Below are 22,420 nucleotides of genomic sequence, written 5' to 3' on the forward strand. Positions count from 1 at the left end.
CCAGCATCCGTTGCTGAGGCCCCCTCTCTGACATCCTTCAAGAGTGGGCTTTCCAGCCTAACCTTCTAAGGGGACACTCTCCCAGTTACGAATTAAGCATTCAAATGACGGACTAGAGCTATGTTGGCGGGGCCTTGTGCCCTGGTACCGTCACGGAAGCTCAACAGGTCTTGCCCTGATGGATGTGAAAAGTAACTGGGGTCACTACTATACTTTCTTACTTTTATCTAGCTTTTTTCTACCTTTACTATTGTAGCTTTACTCTTTACTTTAATATATTCTTGCCTTGTGCACCTTCAAAGAAATGTCAATCCATGACAGTTTGATGATACCATGTAGATGTAGATGTCTTTAAAAACGCTGCCTAATGCATGTGGGTCAAATAGTCCATATAAACGGACTCCCAGAGCCTTTGATAATTTTTGCTATGGCGGCTCTGGCAGTCCATATGCACCCCTTCATAAACATGGGTGCAGTTGAGCGCAGCGAATCCGTGCGCTTCACTAAACAGACGTCGTTCGAGACAAATTGAGGAAAATAATGAATAAACTTCATAAACATGTCAATTTACCTGAATGGCAACCTACGGATGTCATCCTTTGCAAGCACCCTATAAAAACACGACGATGTTTTAACACACTTTTCTCGCTGACATGTTTATGTTTAAATTTGAAACAGTGTATTCTGTATCGAATACCACATCGTTATCGACTTTATAGGCTGGAGCACATAACCCGACATGCAAAATATTGGTGTACTGCGACCTAACCAATATTCGGTCAATTTCCCAATATGGCGGAAACAGCGAACAAAACAAAACCTAAGTCAATAAAATCAATTATTTCTTGCTTTAATGGTACCATTTGGATGAGTTTGTGGTTTAGATAGGTAAACTTGTATAAGTTCTTGCAGTTTCAGTGTTCCTTAACCCTTGCATTGTTGATAACATTTTGCACCCATGGCCAAGAGAGAGCGCATTGCAACTATCAGCAACCCATTGGGTCATAAAGCTGATAGTTGAATTATTGCAACTAGTGGGTCAAATATCGTCACAAATTAGCTATTTAATGAGTATTTTGTTTCTATTTTGGTTTAACGGAATTCTCCTTATTAGCTTAGCCCCGTTTAAGGAAAAGTGTAACCCATTTTTGGTCTATGTGGATTGCAGATGCTAATATGTGACGAAATTTTATGCACATGCGAGGCTCATTTAAAAATGGGCAATATAAATTGTCATGTTGTCCCATAATTGTTCGATCTGATTGCTGAGTTTACTTTTTCGACAAATACATGTCAAATTTGTACGTAGATGTTTTGATTTCATGGGTGTTTTATATTCAAATGATTTTAATAAAACCTATGTCATAGGGCGAGAAAATTATGCGGTCAGTCCGATGCTTCTGCGTGAGCTCCACCGACTGGTGTAAGCAGGCTGCCATGCAAACCCTCCCATAACGTGAGCACGTGATCCTCGTTCTAAGAAAACTGGGTCTAATACATGCGCGTAAGTTTCATCCCAAAATAGCCTGTGCAATCCTCACATGATAATAAGGGAGGACTCTTTCCGCTTTAATGGTATATTTCGTTTAAAGAAAGTCTCGTCTAAGCGAAAATCAAGTTTAGGCAAAATGCGTCATCCTTGATTCGTCTATGCGGACTGCACAGGCTAATCTTGGATGGCACTTTACGCATATTCATAAGGCCCAGTTTCCCCAGAACGACGCTTACGGTCTCTCTTGTCTCACACCGTAACTCGAATATGAACTCAGGGCTCAATACTATTTACCATGGACCTTATACCAGTCTATTCAGGATATGTCACGGTCTCTCGTTAAGCAGTCGCTGAAAGGTTTCCACTGTTGGCGTTCTTGGCGTTTGAACGCCGTTTTCATACGTTCTCACGTAAGAACACATGCCGGTGTGGGGTAGTTTTACACACGCTTCATCAATTTAACCTATTAATTTTAGCTCGATTGCATCGAAAGCCTCTGGCTTATAGAAACGCTCTCGAGGACTATAGCCAGGGCTTGGTGTCTTTGAAGACGATCTAGGACTTGAGAACGCCCCCCGAGTGGGGATCGTACCCGTGACCTCCCTCACTAGGCGGACATCTTATCAATAACGCCAGGCCAACCATTATATCAATTGTAATAAAATAATATCCATAAACAATTATTATTTTCTCAAAGAAGTCGTGATTCTTTAATTCACTTGCTTGAATATTACACATTTATGCAATATATATATATATATATATATATATATATATATATATATATATATATATATATTGCACTTTTTTCTAAATTGTAATTCAGTCGATCTGAAATAAATTCAGTAATTTAAATAACAGTCGACTAAACCACTGGGGGCTGACGAGGTCAAAGCGTAGTCCGTTTCGCTACGACGTCGAGTATATGTTTTACTACGAAAACATTGTTTAAATACACATGACATCGAGAACGGATTAGTCGAACATTGTGTTTAAAACATGTAAGATTATGATTTTGTAATAACAAAACTCTGAATTTAAGCACAATGTCATTTCATAGGTCTGTTAATCAAATTATAATCCAAGATGTGTCTGGTTTATGCGGTTAAACATGAAATATACCGCTGATTTATCAAACCGAAGTCAAGTTTCACTTTAAAAAATGCAATTAAGGTTTACAACTGTGTTTAATTGACACATTTTTACAATTTCCATATTGATTTATGTATTGTTAAGCCACTGGTGTGTTTTAGAAATGTGTTGGGTGACCCAGTTATCAGAAATAAAGGCTAAATATTATTATAAGGCATGATCATGTCTCTGACAGTATACGTATATGCCTCGCTACGACAACGCTTTAGCGTGCATGCGTTTCTCACAGAAGACGTATTGGTTATCTCTCAAAGGCAAAATAAAGAAAAAAAAATTAATACAGAGTCATGGAGTGGCTGGATATTTCCTTATAGACAGAGGTAGTAACAACGGCACAACATGATCCGAAGCGCGCAGTCGACATGGTAATGCACATTATTATGATATAATTACATTCACGACTAGGCCAAAGGAAACGATTAAAATCTAAAATCCATATATAAGATGACAGTTGAGAGTCGAGAATCTAATGTCGTCGGTCTCAATAAAAATGACGCATCTTCACCTTTTGACAATCCCTTATACGTTCATTTTGATAGAGACCGACGATAGGTTTTCAGCATACGGTACTCTTTATCAAATGACATTCGATTCTCGTTATCCCCAACTCGCTTATCTCGAAACTCTGCTTATGTCAAAGTAAATCCCATGTCCAAATTTCGATCATTATTTATCTCATAGGGATTTTGATTTTTACATTGTATATATCAAAGCGATTTTCTTGAAAATCGGTTATCGCCAACCAATTTTGAGGTGAATTTCATGTTCGTATACATGATTGTACCTGTAAAATCAACACCTGTAACAGCCGTAAGGTGTGGAAAGTAGGACCCCAATGGCACAAATCCGCAATTGCATAATCAATATATTGTTGTAAAGGTGTGGCAGTGGGTTTCTGTCACAGGTTATTGTTAACTGCGTACATGACGGCCGGTAAATTTACCTCGTGTTACAATGCCGTTAATGCCCAGTCTCAATATGATGCCGGCGGAGCCCCAGTGCGTGATCAGGCATCTACCGGGATGAACCGGGGCCCTACCGGGATGAACCGGTGCTCCACCGGGATGAACCGTGGACGACCGGGGCTCCACCGGGAAAGTATTAAAATGTTTAATACCTCCGGGATGAACCGGGAGTCACCGGGTAGGACCGGCAACGACCTGCGTGGCACCTGGAACAACCGGGACTGTACCGGGAACAACCGGGACGGTACCTTAGCTCCACCGGGGCCCAAACACACCCCGGCAGAGCTACGGCAACGCCCCGGTGGAGCCCCGGTGAATGCCGGCAGAGTCCCTTTATAGCTACGTTACATAAGTAAACCGGTGCTCTGACGGTACCGTCCCGGTTGTTCCCGGTGCAGTCCCGGTTGTTTCCAGTGCCAAGCCGGTTATTGCCGGTCCTTCCCGGTAACTCCTGGTTCATCCCGTAGGTATTAAACATTTGAATACTTTTCCGGTGGTGCCCCGGTTGTCCCCGGTTAAACCGGGGCGTTGCCGCAGCTCTGCCGGGGTCTGTTGCCGGTATAACCCCGGTGAGTGCCGGCGTAGTGACGGTTTACCGGGGCTCTGCCGGGACTCTGCAGGCTTTCACCGGGTTCAACCTTTTCGTTAGGATGTGCATGCGCACAGTGAAGCACGGCATCTTTTGCACTGGGAAATGGCAGTCTGCAGTAACTGCAAACTGCATGTGATATGTCCTGAAATGGATACAGAAACTTCGTTGATCAACCTATACATTAAATTTGTACTTCGTTGCGCAACCAATACATACTCTGTGCGAAACCTTTACATAAAGCGACTTGTAATTTCCTTCGAAACAAAGCATTTGAATAATTAAAATATATGTTCGTAACCTGTTTTGTACTTTAAAATGTGTAATGTACACTGAATCAAAGTAAAATGTAGTTTTATTTAATTTAAGTTACCGTAATTGGCTATTTTAACAGAATAACCACCTTATGCATTGCTTCAAATCAAAATAATTCGATTTTAGCTCAAAATAAACTTAAAGGTTGCAACTACGCGCATTTGTTATTAGTTTGTTATTGAAAATAAGTACCTACCATTACTGGATGTTCCGTTCTCTAATCCATAAACACCAGAAAATATGAAACTCGCCTGATTAAGTAGTGTATTTACACCATGTTTTCGTAGTAAAACATATACCCGACGTCGTAGCGAAACGGACTACGCTTTGACCTCGTCAGCCCCCAGTGTAAACGATACTCTTCATTATACGAATCTTTTAAGCAGCGATATTGATTCCATACCTTAATGTGTGCACATAGTAGGCACGCACATGCACATTCAAAAATTCAACGTCGATGTAAAAACTGGATATTTCGTTAAAAGAATACCCAAAACTCGTGATTTTGAGATTTTAAGTGAACTCGCGATCACTAAGATTAACGCGTATACATATCAACCAAACAAAATGTGATGCTGCTTTAATTTTTGAGTCGTTTCTGTATTAAAGATGCACCCTTGGTAAATATGCATCTTTTACAGTGAATTTATGTTGGCTCTTTGGGTAACATTTTTTCGCTCGAAACGGCCTCTCTTTAAGATATGAATTAAACAAAGAAACGTTCTTGTTAGGATTATGCTTTGCAAATTAATTAACAGTTAATAACCAGCCTTATTATAAGCCGTGTCAATCCTTTCTGTAACTAAGGTACATCGCGGTGTTTAGTCTAACTCAGACGTTCAATCGGGAACCGTCGGACAATTCCGCCATAACGGCGATCGACGGTGTGGTGAAGCCCACTGTCCGAAGCGTTCAGATTGTCAGACGTTATTATATGTGTCCCTTAGAAATCGTTTCTGTTTTTTGTTGAAGTAGAACTATGCGAAATTTAGTTTTTGACCGACCAGGTGGTTTTCTTAGAATCTACGAAAGGGCTTTCGGCCACTTTTGTTTAGAAACTTCCGAAGAGCATATTATTACATTTTGTTAAAATAGCTATGGAATGGAATTTCAATCACCTCGTTATTAACTTTGGGAAGCCGTTGTGTCACGTTTCATTTTGTTTAATATGGTACCATAAATATTTAAAGGTTTTATATGTTTTGACTCTACGATGATAATAGGAATGTGTCCGTCATACTGTTTAACTGCTCTATAGTCGTACCAAGTTTATAAATGTTTCTTTGTAGCCTTTTATATCTGGAACTCATCATTAGACATGTTTGTCTATTTCATAAACTGTTTCGCTAGCCTGCATTTGGTTGTTGTTGTTTTGTTGTTTTTTTGCTTTGCATATTGTTTAACAGAATATAAGCCGGATTATAAGACGTGTTTACAAGCAAATGCATTTTAGTTTTTATTTTAAAGAAATAACATATGCATCTATAAAACCAAATGAGCTTGTTGGTAAATTTATTGCGAATGTGGTTTGAGACGGTGAAGAATGTTTTATCGTGCAAACTTGACAAATAACAATGTTTGCAATACTACTAAATGCTATCTGATTCACCATTTGTATCTTCCACTGCAACTGCACTTTGGTGTTGCCCCAAAATAATGCGCACTCTGATGTTAGTCATCGAATTTGGATTGACGCAAATATCATGGCACGAACAAACATAAATATTTGATAAATTATTAATTCAAGAAACCGCATGAATTAAACAAATACAAAAACTCAAATAACTCACGTTTAAATTTTATTAATACGCAATATTTATAACAAATGAAAGCTGAATAAAGCAACATGTACAAATCATAGTTATATTTCAGTTGATTGCAGCCAACAATATCGACAAAAGGACGCAGAGAACACACTCAGTAACTTCCGAAGAAAGTTGCAATGCCAGTTCGCAATTTTCAACTAATTTTCTTTAACTTTTAGTTTAATTCATCAAAACTACATTAATAATACTAGGAAGCTGTTATCGTGTTTTTGTTCACAATATATGCCGATATAGCTGGCATTCACATACATGTGTTTTCACAACAAGAACAATTGAACGTAAAAATGACAAGATTTTCCGAATTCTATGGGCCATTTATTTGATATAACTATCACTGATGAAGAAAAAAGCCGTAACGCGTATGTCTATCGTGTGCTATATTTAGATTATGTCCTCACATGTTCACTCATTGTCCTCACATGTTCACTAATTGTCCTCACTTGTTCACACACTTTCCCCACTATACGTCTCTAAGTCTATGGAAGGCAGTCGACACAGAGATTGCATTGATCAAGGCAACAAGGAACGAATCGGCAAGCGCTACAGTAAAATAAGTATAAAAATACAAATGTGTAGAAAGTAGATGATTCCAACAAATGAACTGGTCTCTTTTGTTTCACATGACATTTTTCTATTGGTTTTAACATGGTTTATAAATGATGGCGCAAGCGATGCTGATAAAAAGCAAAAGTTCACTCTAATATTAATGTATTTTTACAAATCTGTGCCTCGCGTAAACTAAAATCAGTTACTGGCCTTTAAAATATAAAGACATAAATACAATATCATCGGTTATTGAAATAAAATAATTTTATTTGAGATTATTATTAATGTATTGAAGATCTACACATTAAATATGTATATAAAATACGATATAATTCAGTCACTGGAACGTATACTCCATTTGATTGGAATATTTACCGCATGTGTGTATTATTGAGTGCCGAATGTGCAGATACTGCATTCCTGTAACGAAGTTTCTGTTTAACTTTAGACCAATAAAGTTTTTAAAGGGATCTGCACGGTTTGGTAAATTGACAAAATTGAAAAAAGTTGTTTCAGATTCGCAAATTTTCGTTTTAGTTATGATATTTGTGAGGAAACAGTATTACTGAACATTTACCATAGTCTAATATAGCCATTATATGTATCTTTTGACGATTTGAAAACCTAAAAATTATAAAGCGTTGCAACGCGAAACGATTGAATAATTGGGAAAGTTCTGTTGTTTTCGTTTAAATTTACGAAACTACGAAGATTGCTTATATAAGGTATAAAATACTTAAACTGTGTTTACTCGGCGGAATAGCCGAGAGGGCTTATGCGTTTTTAATTCAGACTAATTCCAGGACTCCGGGGGTCACTGGTTCGAGCCCTGGTACCGGCTACTTTTTTTTCCTTTTTTTAATGTTATGTTATTCTTTATTTTTTACTGGAGCTTTTAAGATCCAATGTTTACATTTATCAATATAAAGCATTTAATGACAAACTTCAAAATATGCCGAATCTGTGAAAAGGCCCCTTTAATACATCATTATAAGCGCTTACCTCATGACTAATCATCACAAAACACTAAGGAAATGCAAAGTTGATCATGAAACTGACTCCATTATACGCACTAAAGACATTAAAAATTTACATTAATACAAAAGCATACTTTTAAAAAATAATATTAATACTTAATGTATACAAAGAGTAGCAAAAGATAGTACATGTATAAATGAACATCTTCAAATTTATATACACTAAATGTAGACTGTACAAAAATACAAAATGGCATTTTTGGAGCAAGAAATAAAATGACATTGACAGCGAATTACATGATGAAATGTCCTGGCCGGCATTATACATGTAAATATATCTTAGGACAGACACGACAGATCAGCCGAGTACAGAAACATGCTAGAACAAATACATTGCGTTTATATCAAAAGACGTGGTCAAAATACAATACAATGTAGTTCTTAACCGATTCGAATTAACACAATACAGACAATGTATATCACTGCGACATTCATTTTTAATGACTTAACACTTACAAACTTGTTATGCTTATTATTGTTCTGCGACAAATCAATGCAGAGGCACTACCAAGGCAGAAATGAAAACTGTCGGTCCGGATGAGCGCATGATAACTGACGGTCCGGGATGAGCGAATGAATGAAGCGTGATTGTACAACACCAATCGTCATATTCACGGTAGTTCAAAGCGGCTTGAGTATTCCAGTGTAACGGTATCCATTCTTTTCTCACAGAAGCCCACCACCCCTCCCTCCGAACCCAGCTGCAGGCGGCAAGTTAGACATGTACTATTGAGCTCCTAAATAATTGCACAATGACCCTTGAACTGCGTTTCGTCTCCTTACACGAAGAACTCAAATAAGCATTAATGAACATGTATCATGTTCCAAAACATTAAACAAAATAAAAGCAAAAAACGTCGACCTCTATGAAGTCAAAAACGTCATGAAGCCGAAAACAACCAATGTGCTGTCTGTATTTACGTCCTACGAGACCAATGAACGCGGTGATGATAATGCAGTGATGGATCGCACATACAAGGAATGCTATGTTAATTGTCGAGAAAGTATAGTGAATGATCCCTTGACGGATGCCAATCTAACGCGCGCACTAGTATACGACATGGAAATAGTAATACAATAATAATACACCTTATGCATGAACGAAGGTCCCAGTTCAACAGCAGTTACTGCGTACATATGTGTGTCCCTATGAACATTTCTCTACAGCGTAGAGTATTGTAATGAACAGACCGCATAATATACACCATACCACACAGCGTCTGTATTCACACTCACACAAGACATAACATACATCTATGAGTTTTAATCCGGCCAATATGTAAACCACGTATGGTCCCAAGACGTGTTCGAAAACGTTTTAAGTATAAGTAACTCAAAATCAAGAACTTAAACTTAGTTTTGGTCAGTACAAGTTTACTACGGTCTTCCGTCAGTCATGAGTATTCTTCCGTTGATAGCAAGCAGATGGCGCCGCTGTGTTGCAGTTAAAACTAGCCTCGTTCTGGGAAAACTGGGTTTAATGCATGTTCGTCAAGTGTCGCACCAGATTAGTCCGTGCAATCCGCAAAGGCTTATCAGAGTCGACACTTTCCGCCTAAAATGCATTTTCTTTAAGAAGAGACTTTCTTAAACGAAAAATACCCTTAAAGCGGAATGCGTCGTCCCTGATTTCCACTGAGGCCTAAACATGCTTATCTGTGACGACACTTTGCGCGCATGGATTAGACCCCGTTTTCCCAAAATGCGGCCTATTTACATTATAAGTATACGTACAAAAGATTGTTAAATAATGAAGTACTAGCTACTGACAGACTCTACTCTCCGTCCTTCGTATCATCTGGATTACTCTCCTCGGTGGGTTTTGACTCCTCTGTTTTTTCTGCGGGCTTTTCTTCTTCTTTATTGTCTTTTTCCTCCTTTTCTTCTTTTTTCTCCTCACCTTCCTTCTCTTCTTTCTTTTCATCAGCTTCTTTCTTTTCATCTTCTTTCGTTTCGTCACCTTCTTTCTTTTCCTCTCCCTCCTTTAAATCGCCATTCTCCTTTGGTTTGTCGTCCCCTTCTTCCTTTTTATCTACCTCTTCCTCCTTATCGGCTTGAATCCCGCCAGGACCCTGAGGACAAAACAGATTGGACTGAGAACAATATATTTTAAAACGAGTATGAATTAATGAAATTGCTGTGCCTAAATCTCTTTTAAGTGTTCCTATTTATTTTGCCAGATACAAGCGTTTAAGTTTTACTAATATCACAAAGACAATAAATGCCATGGACTTTGGCTACAGTTAGTGGTTAAGTAATAAACCATGTCCTCTTCGCGTGTGTGCGAATGTCTGACAGTTAATGCCAGAATAAGCCCATATTGATAAAACATATTTTACTGAAAACACATATTGCGAAACAGATGTAGCCATCAGTGTTTTTTGCATATCAAACTGGCGATTCCGTCTGGATTTCAAAAGACCTTATGTCTCTGCATATGTACGAACAAGAAAACCGATATAACGAGACTACCCACTCCACAAATAAATGCCACCATAGATTGGTGCACAATAATGATATCCCGTCCTTGAAAGTTATGACACCTGAAGGTAAAACAACCCAGATGTCCGACACCCCATAGGTACTAAACCCCAGAGGTACTAAACCCCGGAGATATTAAACCATAGAGGGACGAGACCCCAGAGGTACGACACCTTAGAGGTACGACACCCTAGAGGTACTAAATCCCAAAGCAGGCACGTACTCTGTATTTCTTTGACTTCTTCACGATGCCTGCCTCTATGAGACTGTACGCCATATCGAGGATGGTCTCCTTGAGGTCACGTGGGGTCACTCCCAACACCTCCTTCATCTGTAAGCAAGAGAATGGCAAGATGGTTCAAACACCGACTGCTATGGTTATTCTACATCTTATACAAAAACGCTTGCTGCCAGTTACTGTTATCAGCACCGTTGTCAGTTAATGTTGTTAGTTACTGGCAACGGTATATTACTGCGTGTATGTTGTTATGGCAAATTGCTAAGATCAGCTATGTTTGGCTAGGAAAAGCCATTGTACACTACCAGACAGCTGTAAACTGAAATTAATATTAAAACAGTTTATTAACCAACACATCAAAAACGCTGCATAGTCGACCGTGAACTAAACACGAATAAATTCTCAGGGGAAATTCGAAAGTCTGTGAACATCGTAGTTCTTACTTAAGCACAATTTAGAAACAAAAAAGACAAAGGGCTTACACATAAATGTATAGAAAACTACGGTTTATCATGTCATCACCTCTAGGTCTGTTCCATGATCCAGCTACATAGATACATGCTATAGCTAATTAACATACCCAAGGGTTACTCATAACATAGATGCACACAGCCCGCACATTCAGTCTCCTGTATGTATTGCTTGGGGTAACATCATTATTAGTAGTTGTAGAGTTAAGCTTCATTAGAATGCTATTAAATATATAACTTCACACTTGTGTTGTTATTATGTCATCTGACTAATATACATTTGTATTACAAGCCTCTACACTACAATAAGATAACATAAGAACAAGGTCCGAAACTCGTTTATGCACTTTACACGTGTCCAAGAAGAATACTGTCATAACCGTTCTGATCTACGAATGTGGTTTAGTTTGGTATTTTCTTATTCAGCACAAAAGGCAGTTTATTTTATTGTTCAATAATTCAGTCCACATCATCCACAATGCACAGATGCTTACCCGGGAGTTGTCGAACTTGATGACCTTGTTGACCTGCGGTATGATCATCTTCACTGACTTGTCGAACATGCCGATCAGATTGAGGACAGCGTTCGGGTAGTTGGCCGTGGGCACGCTGTAACCTGTTGTGACATCATCACGTGATCAACAAACATCATCCCGTTATCAACAATACGTACAGATGCGCTATTAAGGGCAGCGCGAAATCAATTAAATAAGTTGGCCATGAGATCAGAGCTTCTTAATGAGATTTGACCTAGTGACCAACCAACGTCTCTAAAAATACAAACTTTGCCTAGATATTGTCAATATAAACATGCTGACCAAGTTTCATCTAGCTCGATTCATAAATGTGGCCTCTAGAGTGGTAACAAGTCTTTTTTCGTAAGATTTAACGTGATGACCTAATTTTTGGACGCAAGTTACCTATATTCAAACTTGGGCTAGATATTGTTCAGATGAACACTGACCAAGTTTCATCAAGATTGAAACACACATGTGACCTTTTGAGTGTTACGAATACATCTGAGTCGTTCTCTGTGAAAAGGGGGTTTAATACATGAGCGTACAGTGTCGTCTTTTTAGCTGGTTTATGGACGAAACCGTTTTACGTTCACTGTTTAACGAAACATTTGTATGACTGTACCCCAAAGTGACACTCAGATTTTAGGTTGACATAAACATTACGGAGTATGACGACTACAAATGCGTGTTGCTTTGTTCAATGAAAATCAAGATTAAATTTGCATGAGTATGTTTCATCAAAAGATCCGACGCGCAAATACTGTACACTCACTTATTTTTGTTGACATGAAATTTCGCGGATTAATGAAACCTTGAATCTCGTTTGATCACAACTTGTTTTATATTTTGATGTTTGATATAAGACTCGGTAGTTGAACGTTCGTTGGTCATTTGATTGCGTTGTGCAGATGATCCACGAAAATTAGTGTCCGACAAATACTGCTGGTTTTACAGTAAGTTAACAAACTCATAGTTTGAAATGATTAAGGTTAGAAGGAAATTAACCAGAAAAAACTCACACACAGAATAACCCGTGTTTCGGGCATCGCGGAGTCACAATTAATTCTCAATAATATCAACGTGTAACGATCAATTTTGGTGGAAAAATATCAAAATAAATAAGATATTTGCAAAGTTCAAATAAATGTAACGTATATATCACTGTTTTGCAACTATTGGCTATAAAATATTGTATATTTAAAATCAGCTGACCTGTATTTTATTTGTAAAAATAAGTAAATTGTGTTCGAATCTTATTGCTCAAAATGGTTTCCTATTGAAGTTGTCATACTCCGCGCAAAGATTTGACTGGAACAAGCATATATGGATTGTTTGTGAGAGCAAGGAACGTCAACTCTTCGTGGAGATTGGACAGTTGTATGCTATACCATCATGCATTTGATTTGTATCTTTGACATAAGTCAGGGATAAGTACTTAGTTTGACCCTAGTTTATTATTTAATACATATTCATATAAAACACTTATTACAATGCCCAGCTAAGAAGCGCATGATTAATATTAAATATGTAATAAAGCAAGTGTGCAACAATATTTGTTAACTGCTTAGTTTCATTTAACAAGGGAGTGGTTGACGTAAGACTAGCCGAACTTTTTGCTGAACCCGCTTCCGGTTGAATAAGGGGACGAAAATAGTCTATTCTTTGACAGAGTTGCTTACCTTGGCTCTTAAACTCCTTCGACAACACCTGCGCTATTTCCTTCATCCACATGTTGTCATTGGTGACCAGGTGGCGCTTTCCTGTAATACATCATTACCGTGACAACAACTATACATAGCAATATTATGTCATCAGCAAACGTGGGTACACGATGTATGTCGTAACATTAAATTATCCTTAGAGAAAACTATCAGGCTTAAGTTTTTACATTAACTAAGTATCGTTTAATAATTAGGTTTTAAGTAAAGAAAATTCGTTAGATGTCTGTACGCTGTGATAATGTAGCATAACTTGTCTTAAACATTATTGAAATAAAATACTGTTACTTAAAATAATACGTGAGAAAGGAATTTTTGGACGTCAAAAAAGGAAATGCATTAAGTAAAAATTAAAAACCCATGTTATTCATGTAAACGTTTATTTAAAATAAAGTAGTGGTACCTCGTTCTGAGAAAACTGGGCTACACGCATGTGCGTTAAGTGCCATTCCTGATTAGTCTGCGCAGTCCGCTCATACTTATCAGGGTTGACAATATCCGCTTTCATGGATTTATTTTTTATTTAAAGGAAGTAGACGAAAAATCCTGTTTAAGCGGAAAGTGTCGTCCCAGATTAGGTTGTGTGGACTGCACAGGCTTATCTGGAACGACACTTTACGCACATGCATTAAACCGCCTTCTCACAGAACGAGGCTCAATGAGTCATTATTCTGCGTAACTGCCTGTCAGTACCGGAAGCTTCCTGTGACGTCATGGCCTTGATGTGGGCGGCTGCTACGTCTCTGACGTCCACAATGGAGAAGTTCAGCTTAGGTACACACAGCGAGGAGTGCTCCAGGAGCCGCTTGACAACCTGCAGAACAGAAAACACCTGCATACATACCAACAGAAACAACTTAGCCAGCTGCATACATACCCAAAAACAAACTTAGCCACCTGCATGCATACCGACAGAAACAACTAAGCCACCTGCATGTGTACAAACAGAAACAACTTAGCCAGCTGCATGCATACCAACAGAAACAACTTAGCCAGCTGCATACATACCAACAGAAACAACTTAACCAGCTGCATACATACAAACAAAAACAACTTAGCCAGCTGCATACATACCAACAGAAACTACTTAACCAGCTGCATGCATACCAACAGAAACAACTTAGCCAGCTGCATACATACAAACAGAAACAACTTAACCAGCTGCATACATACCAACAGAAACAACTTAACCAGCTGCATACATACCAACAGAAACAACTTAACCAGCTGCATACATACCAACAGAAACAACTTAGCCAGCTGCATACATACCAACAGAAACTACTTAACCAGCTGCATGCATACCAACAGAAACAACTTAGCCAGCTGCATACATACCAACAGAAACAACTTAACCAGCTGCATGCATACCAACAGAAACAACTTAGCCAGCTGCATACATACCAACAGAAACAACTTAACCAGCTGCATACATACAAACAGAAACAACTTAGCCAGCTGCATACATACCAACAGAAACAACTTAACCAGCTGCATGCATACCAACAGAAAAACTTAGCCACCTGCATACATACCAACAGAAACAACTTAGCCACCTGCAGACAAACCAACAGAAACAACTCAGCCACCTGCATACATACTAACAGAAACAACTCAGCCACCTGCATACATGCCAACAGAAATTGCTCAGCCACCTGCATACATACTAACAGAAACAACTCAGCCACCTGCATACATACCAACAGAAACAACTCAGCCACCTGCATACATACCAACAGAAACAACTCAGCCACCTGCATACATACCAACAGAAACAGTCTGCCTAACCAACTGCAGACAGAAGAACAAAAACTACCTGCAGGCATACGAACACGAAAATACCACTAAACCACATGCTGACAAACGAACATGAACCACATGTAGACATAGCACCACAAACCACTTGCAGATATACGAACAGAAAAAATATCCAGACATGCGAACATATACCACATGAATATTGAACGAACAGACACCACCTGCAGACATACATATATAACCCACATGCATGCTTACGAAGAGATACATCTACAAACATACGAACAGAAAATACCAGCCAACATACGCACAAAGACCAACTGCAGATATGCGAATAGAAACCAACTTCCAATATACGCACAAAGACCAACTACAGACATGCTAACAGAAACCACCAGCTCATACATGCATATAGATTGCAACCACAACATTTCAAATCATTAGGTCGTATAACATCTCATATACATTTGTACCATGTGACAACTTTGATAATTGACTGTCAGTATAACAACATGACCTGAATAGAAATATATGAATAGAAATATATACAATTTACATGTCTGTTTGAAATCATAGTACATGTATAATGATTTTCATTAGAGACAAGTTCTGGGGAAAGGGGGCTAAATGCATTTCATAAAGTATCGTCCAAGATTAGCCTGTGCAGTCAACACAGGTTAATCAGGCACAACACTTTACGTCTTCCGCCTTTCCGCTAAGATGATACTTTCTTTAAAGGGATCTTTTCACGCTTTGGTAAATTGACAAAATTGAAAAAAGTTGTTTCAGATCCGTAAGTTTTCGTTTTAGTTATGATATTTGTGAGGAAACAGTAATACTGAACATTAACCATGCTCTAATATAGCCATTATATGCATCTTTTGACGATTTTAAAACCTAAAAATTATAAAGCGTTGCAACGCGAAACGATTGAATAATTTGGAGAGTTCTGTTTTTGTCGTTAAATTTTGTGAAACTACGAAGATTGCTTATATAAGGTATAAAATACGTCACGAATGTGTTCTCGGCGGAATAGCTCAGTAGGCTAAAGCGTTTTTACTTCAGGACTCTGGCAGGACTCCAGGGGTCACTGGTTCGAAACATGCTCCGGGCAATGTTCTTTTCCCTTTTTTAATTTTTTTCTTGATTTTTTACTGGAGCTTTTATGATCCAATGTTTACATTTATCAATATATAGCATTTAATGAATAAGTTAAAAAAAATGCCAAAATCTGTGAAAAGGCCCCTTTAAACGAAAAATACCATAAAAGTGGAAAGTGTCATCACTGATAAGCCTTGCGGACTGCACAGGCTTATCTGGGACGACACTTTACGCACATGCATTCAGCCCCGTTTTTACAAACGAGGCTCAGATCGGCGCATACATACATCAGTGCTGCTGCACTTGGATCCGTTGAGGACGGGGCCCATGACGTAGGAGGGGTTAACCACAGCCAACTCAACCTTGTCCTCGTCTGCAAAAAGAAAGAAAAAAGTTCTAGCGACTTGTTGGGAACCAGTTCATTAATGACGTTATGCTTTATTCCCAACTGAAGGCCGGGAAACAGAAACAGGAAGCATAACAAAATGGCGCCAAAATACGTACACAGACGTGTGAATTGGAACACACGTGTGGGGGATACAAGAAAGTCAAGATTTGATTATTTGATTATTGTGTATGCTATACTAAAAACATAAAGTGCATGATACTTGAAAATACTTGTAACCGGAACAAAATATTTACCTTGACTGAAAGAAATACCGAGCTATCAACGCAATATAAAATCCAACGGGAATGTGTAATGAATATGGCAAATGAGAAAGCAATGTGCTCCCATGGCTAACCGGGCGACTTGCGTTACTCACCCGGAAGTTCCTTTACGTAGTCCCAGGCGGCCTTCTCCGCCATCACCTTGCTCTTTCCGTGCGCGTCCAGTCCTTCCGGTTCCATCCAGTCTTCCTCGGTGTACGTCTTGTTTGGCTCCGAGCTGCCATCTGCAGGCAAAACGGGGAAGGGGTGAGGCTAAGTAACATCGTACTTTTCTCTTCAGTAATGTATTTTCCTGTTTATATCCGTTATTTAATGCATGCATCAAACAGATGGAAAAAATCTACATAAAGGGAGAAAATTCCTGTACGCAGAAATAATAATCTCACTAATTTATCTCCCTTTCTACAAAAGCCTGAGTTCATAACGAAAATATTGTTATCATCGGAATAAGGAAAGAAAAAAAAGAACACGAGCAAACTAATCAAAAAATGAATTTAAAAAAAAGATAAAATATTTGGGGAATTTAGGCTTGATTCATATACAATATTACTTCTCTTTTTTTAGAACTTACAAAATGCATGTTATAAGATGAGATACAAGACTCGAAGAACAAAGAAAGCTTGACGAAAGAACCATTTAATTGTACTAGGAACAAAATAAATAAACAGTTTAACGCTATTCATTCAGCACACACAAAAACAAGGAAGAGTAATGTTTTAAACAAATAGCATAGGTAAAATATAATGGCTAATGGGCCATCTAAGATTAACATATCATACGTTATTTTAACCAATTCGAACACTTAAATATAAAGGAACCTTTTAGAAACGCGTGTTATAAAAACGGAAGCTAACAGTTTAACGTTGTTCGTTCAGCAAAAACAAACAAGAAAGAGTTATGTTTTAAACAAATATAATGGGCAACAATATGTTGGCCAATTGGCCGTTTAAGATTTATATATATACGATAAGTATAAACATTTCCGAAACGTTGGTAATAATAACGGCAGCTACTATTCTCATAATTGAGACGCGTTTTGAGAAAACTGGGTTAAATGTATGTGCGTAAAGTGGCATCCCAAATTAGCATGTGCAGTCCGCACAGGCTAATCAGGGACGACACTTTCCGCGTTTATGACATTTTTCGTTTAAAATAAGTCTCTTTTTAGCACAGATCCAATTTAGGCGGAAAGTGTCGTCTCTGATTAGCCTGTGCGGACTGCACATGCTTATCTGGGACGACTCTTTACGCACATGCCTTATGCCCAGTTTTCTCAGTTACGTTTCTCATATCTATTGATAAAGTTGAGTCTTGTTCTGTGAAAACGGTGTTTTATGTGCGCAAAATTACTTTGCCTGTGCGGTGCGCATAGACTCATCGGGGACGATACCTTCTACTTTTATGGTATGTTTCGTTAAAAGAAAGTATCTTCTACACGAAAATCTAGTCTAAGCGGGCTGCACAGGCTTATCTGGGACGAAACTTTAAGGACATGTATTAAGCCCTGTTTTCTCAAAGCGAGACTCAAATCCGTACACGTTGCTGTCAATCATCATAACAGTAGTGTTACAGCGAAGGAAGTCCGAATTCATGTTTAAACAAAGGTCACAGTGAATAAAACAATTCGTTGCGAAGACAGGTTTTACTATTTCTTGGATAAACCCACATCTCACAGCCACTGATGAGCTCGTCATGACGACCTTCTTCACGGACTTGGCCTGCACGCACGCCTTCAGAATAGCCTGAGTGCCGTCCACAGCGGGGGTCACAATTTCACTCTCGTCCTTGGGCGGTGTCATGGGAAAGGGGCTGGCGGCGTGGATCACATACGTCACATCCTTCACGGCACTACATGCAACAAAGTAAATCGTACTGTAAACTCATGTTAATTTGTCGGCCTGAAATTTCGAGGATTTTACACACAAAAAAGACTTGTTTTCGTATCCACGTAAATTTGTGATCGGTTAACACAGAAAATCAACAAAAACATATGTCCAACTAAGATTTCTTTTTGTGAAAATATGTCTTACATTCAATATTGTAACCTGTACAATTTTTATTCCGATTATGACAGAAGCTATATTATTTTGTGTAATAATACGTGCTTTCAAAAACGACTTCTATCAACTCACGGTTCCCATGACTCTGGCTTAGTTAGGTCCGCCTCCACCAGCTCCAGCGCGTGCGCCGCTTCCGGGCAGAGCGCCCGCAGCTTCTCCGCCTTAGCTGCGTCCTCGAGAGAACGCAGTGTGGCGCGAACCTGATACCCGGCTTGCTGCAGCTGCTGGATGATGTGGGTCGCGATGTAGCCGCTCGCGCCGGTCACCAGAACACCTGAAGGGGACGAAACACGAACAGAGTGAGAACATTTTGGGTCACCGAAAACAATCTAATAAATCTGTCTATTTCGCCTATTTCGTCTATTTTGCCTGTACTCATTTCGCCTGTACGAGAGCATCCAAGCAGAGGTCACATGCCACACGATAATCAACGCCAAACACGGAGCCTTGGAGTCCAGGACACTTTAACCCTTTGCATGCTGGGGAATTTGACGTCTGCTAAAATGTCGTCTGCTGAATTTCTAAAATTAGCATTTTAGTTGATTTTTTTTGGAAAGAATACTATCAGAATAGCAAACAGTTTGGATCCTGATGAGATGCCACGTTCTGTGGCGTCTCATCTGGATACAAACTGTTTGCAAGGGCCTTCAAAATTTGGTTCCAGCAATGAAAGAGTTAAATGTTAAAGTCCAAAAAAAGCTTTGCTTGTCTCCTCTTGCCAAGTCTTAAGTGGGGTTTCAGCTACCGCAAAAACCATGCAATAGGATAATGAACGCAAAAAAAAACGGAGCATTGAAGTCCAGGATACTTTAAATGTTAATGTCCAAAAATGCTTTTCTTGTCTCATCTGGGTCTGCGCTGTTTGTAAGAAATATTCTAAATATAGAAATAAATGTACTAGAAATAAATTGATCAAATTAAGAAGGATGGGAGAGTCCACTAGGCATAAATGGGTTAAAATACCAGCTAGGCAACTTGCGCTGTTTTGACGTTTCTGTGTTTTTGTTTGTTTTGTTTGTTATTTTCGCATAGGAGGGAAATACAGATTTAACAGTCTCAAAATTAAAGTGATGCTGTAAAATCATTGTAATCCCGGGGCATTAATTTTCGTTGATTTCGAGGATTTTAAGATCCGCGAATTACACATAAACTTATCAGAAATTCACCGCTGCAAATTCGTCTATTTTCTCCAATTTAAGAAATCCACGACTTTATGCTCCCACAAAACGTCATTTTTCCAAAAAAAAAATCCCGAAATTTCATGAGGTAGAATTATGTTACAGTATTTATGTGTAGTGCGCAGATCGGAGGCAGAACAAAGCTCTGCGCTCTGAAAACTAAGTCATCGACGCAGCGACCTTGCACGCGACCTTGCACGTGTTCAAGGAACCTCCAAACCTCTCAATTATAAGAGCGATTCTTTGTTCACTCGAATATTTGTGTGTGCAGTGTTTTTTGCTCAATTATGACAAAAGCTCATGAAATAAAACTGCCACAGAAATATGTTTGCAGAATTTGTTTTATGGGTAATATGTTAAGCAAATTCGGCTTCATTTGAAATCATAAAATATATACAGAATTCGAAGGAATGAAGGAAAAGTATAAGAGATACTCTTTAAAGATTATATCGAATGAACTGGGATACATTGAGAGGCATTTCCACGCCAGGAAACCAGGTTTTCAATAAGTAAGATACAAATTTGTGCAATCCAAGGCTACGTCTGCATTTAAGGTACATGATTCATATATCTTGCTCTATAGAAAACAAATGTTTCATTTTCTAGAGAATACCAACATTTCATGCCGAAGAGAATATCATGATTCATGTTCCTGGTATTGGAGCGACATTTATATTTACCCTGTCCGTTACTGACCTTATGCGATCAATATATCTAGACATACCCTTTCTGGTAATAACACTATGCGACCCTATCTAAATCTAACACCACTGTCTGGTAATTACCTTATGCGACCACCACCTAGATATAGCACCGTCTGGTTCTGAACCTATGCGACCACCACCTAGATATAGCACCACTGTCTGGTTCTGACCCTATGCGACCACCACCTAGATATAGCACCACTGTCTGGTTCTGACCCTATGCGACCACCACCTAGATATAGCACCACTGTCTGGTTCTGAACCTATGCGACCACCACCTAGATATAGCACCACCGTCTGGTTCTGAACCTATGCGACCACCACCTAGATATAGCACCACTGTCTGGTTCTGAACCTATGCGACCACCACCTAGATATAGCACCACTGTCTGGTTCTGAACCTATGCGACCACCACCTAGATATAGCACCACCGTCTGGTTCTGAACCTATGCGACCACCACCTAGATATAGCACCACTGTCTGGTTCTGACCCTATACGACCGCCACCTAGATATAGCACCACTGTCTGGTTCTGAACCTATGCGACCACCACCTAGATATAGCACCACTGTCTGGTTCTGACCCTATGCGACCACCACCTAGATATAGCACCACTGTCTGGTTCTGACCCTATGCGACCACCACCTAGATATAGCACCACTGTCTGGTTCTGAACCTATGCGACCACCACCTAGATATAGCACCACTGTCTGGTTCTGACCCTATGCGACCACCACCTAGATATAGCACCACTGTCTGGTTCTGACCCTATGCGACCACCACCGAAACATGGCACCACTGTTGATTTGCGAACATATGCGCACATAATTAGACATAGCGGCCTGTCTGTTAGTGACTTGATGCGACAATATCTAGATATAACCTGCCTCTTTATGACTATGCGCTCATATCTAGACATAACGCACAGTCTGTTAATGACCTTAAGAGACCATATCTAGACATAACCTGCCTTAAAATGCAATGTGCATCCATATTTAGACATAACGCACAGTCTATTAGTGACCTTCGATCATATCTAGACATATTAACCCTATGCGCCCCTATCTCGTAATGTCTGGGACTGATTCAGCTCCAATCGATTTCCGCTTCGTAAAACACCAATAAATTACAGCCTGGCATGCTTTCCGATATTATGCAGACATCATGTATTCTGAATACTACATGATATTGTCGTGGAATGCTGGAAGCTGTAGCTTTGCTTTGAATGACTCACGCTTCAGCGATTTCAGAAGCTTTGTTTAAAATAAATAAATAAACGAAAACACGCAACAGTCGATTGGAATGGTTTGAATAGGTTTATTGTTGTCCTGATTTGTTTTTATACTGTGTTGTTCAACAGCTGGTTTGTTTTCCGTTAAGTTATTTAAACACCATAATTTATATAGCGCATTGACTTTGGTTCCGGGCAGTTGTCCACTCAGTTGTGGTTCACCGGACACAATATTGCATGTGTGTCTAGTTCTCGAAGTAATGAAAGGTTGCGTTCAGTTAACAACACCATGCCAAAAGGAAACACACTCAGCATGTTTGTCATTGAATGCCGGGCAATCAGAATCTTGTGTGTTTGTTCACGTTTCTCTG

The 22,420-nt window shown here is 39.1% G+C and overlaps 1 protein-coding gene across 1 annotated transcript in view; it reads right to left on the reverse strand.

Moving 5' to 3' along the window:
* Nucleotides 1-6,299: 6,299 nt before the first annotated feature.
* LOC127874026 (uncharacterized) overlaps nucleotides 6,300-22,420 on the reverse strand; it is a 41,014-nt gene continuing 24,893 nt past the window's right edge. The window contains exons 2-10 of the mRNA XM_052418130.1: nucleotides 19,008-19,209; nucleotides 18,542-18,723; nucleotides 16,971-17,099; nucleotides 16,494-16,579; nucleotides 14,041-14,161; nucleotides 13,309-13,389; nucleotides 11,606-11,727; nucleotides 10,627-10,734; nucleotides 6,300-9,994 (exon numbers count right to left, since the gene is read on the reverse strand). Coding sequence (XP_052274090.1) covers nucleotides 9,698-9,994; nucleotides 10,627-10,734; nucleotides 11,606-11,727; nucleotides 13,309-13,389; nucleotides 14,041-14,161; nucleotides 16,494-16,579; nucleotides 16,971-17,099; nucleotides 18,542-18,723; nucleotides 19,008-19,209 — 1,328 coding nt within the window. The 3' untranslated portion in view covers nucleotides 6,300-9,697. The remainder of the gene's footprint in view (nucleotides 9,995-10,626; nucleotides 10,735-11,605; nucleotides 11,728-13,308; nucleotides 13,390-14,040; nucleotides 14,162-16,493; nucleotides 16,580-16,970; nucleotides 17,100-18,541; nucleotides 18,724-19,007; nucleotides 19,210-22,420) is intronic.

The sequence above is a fragment of the Dreissena polymorpha genome, chromosome 1 (assembly GCF_020536995.1).
Source record: "Dreissena polymorpha isolate Duluth1 chromosome 1, UMN_Dpol_1.0, whole genome shotgun sequence".
NCBI classification, from domain to species: domain Eukaryota; kingdom Metazoa; phylum Mollusca; class Bivalvia; order Myida; family Dreissenidae; genus Dreissena; species Dreissena polymorpha.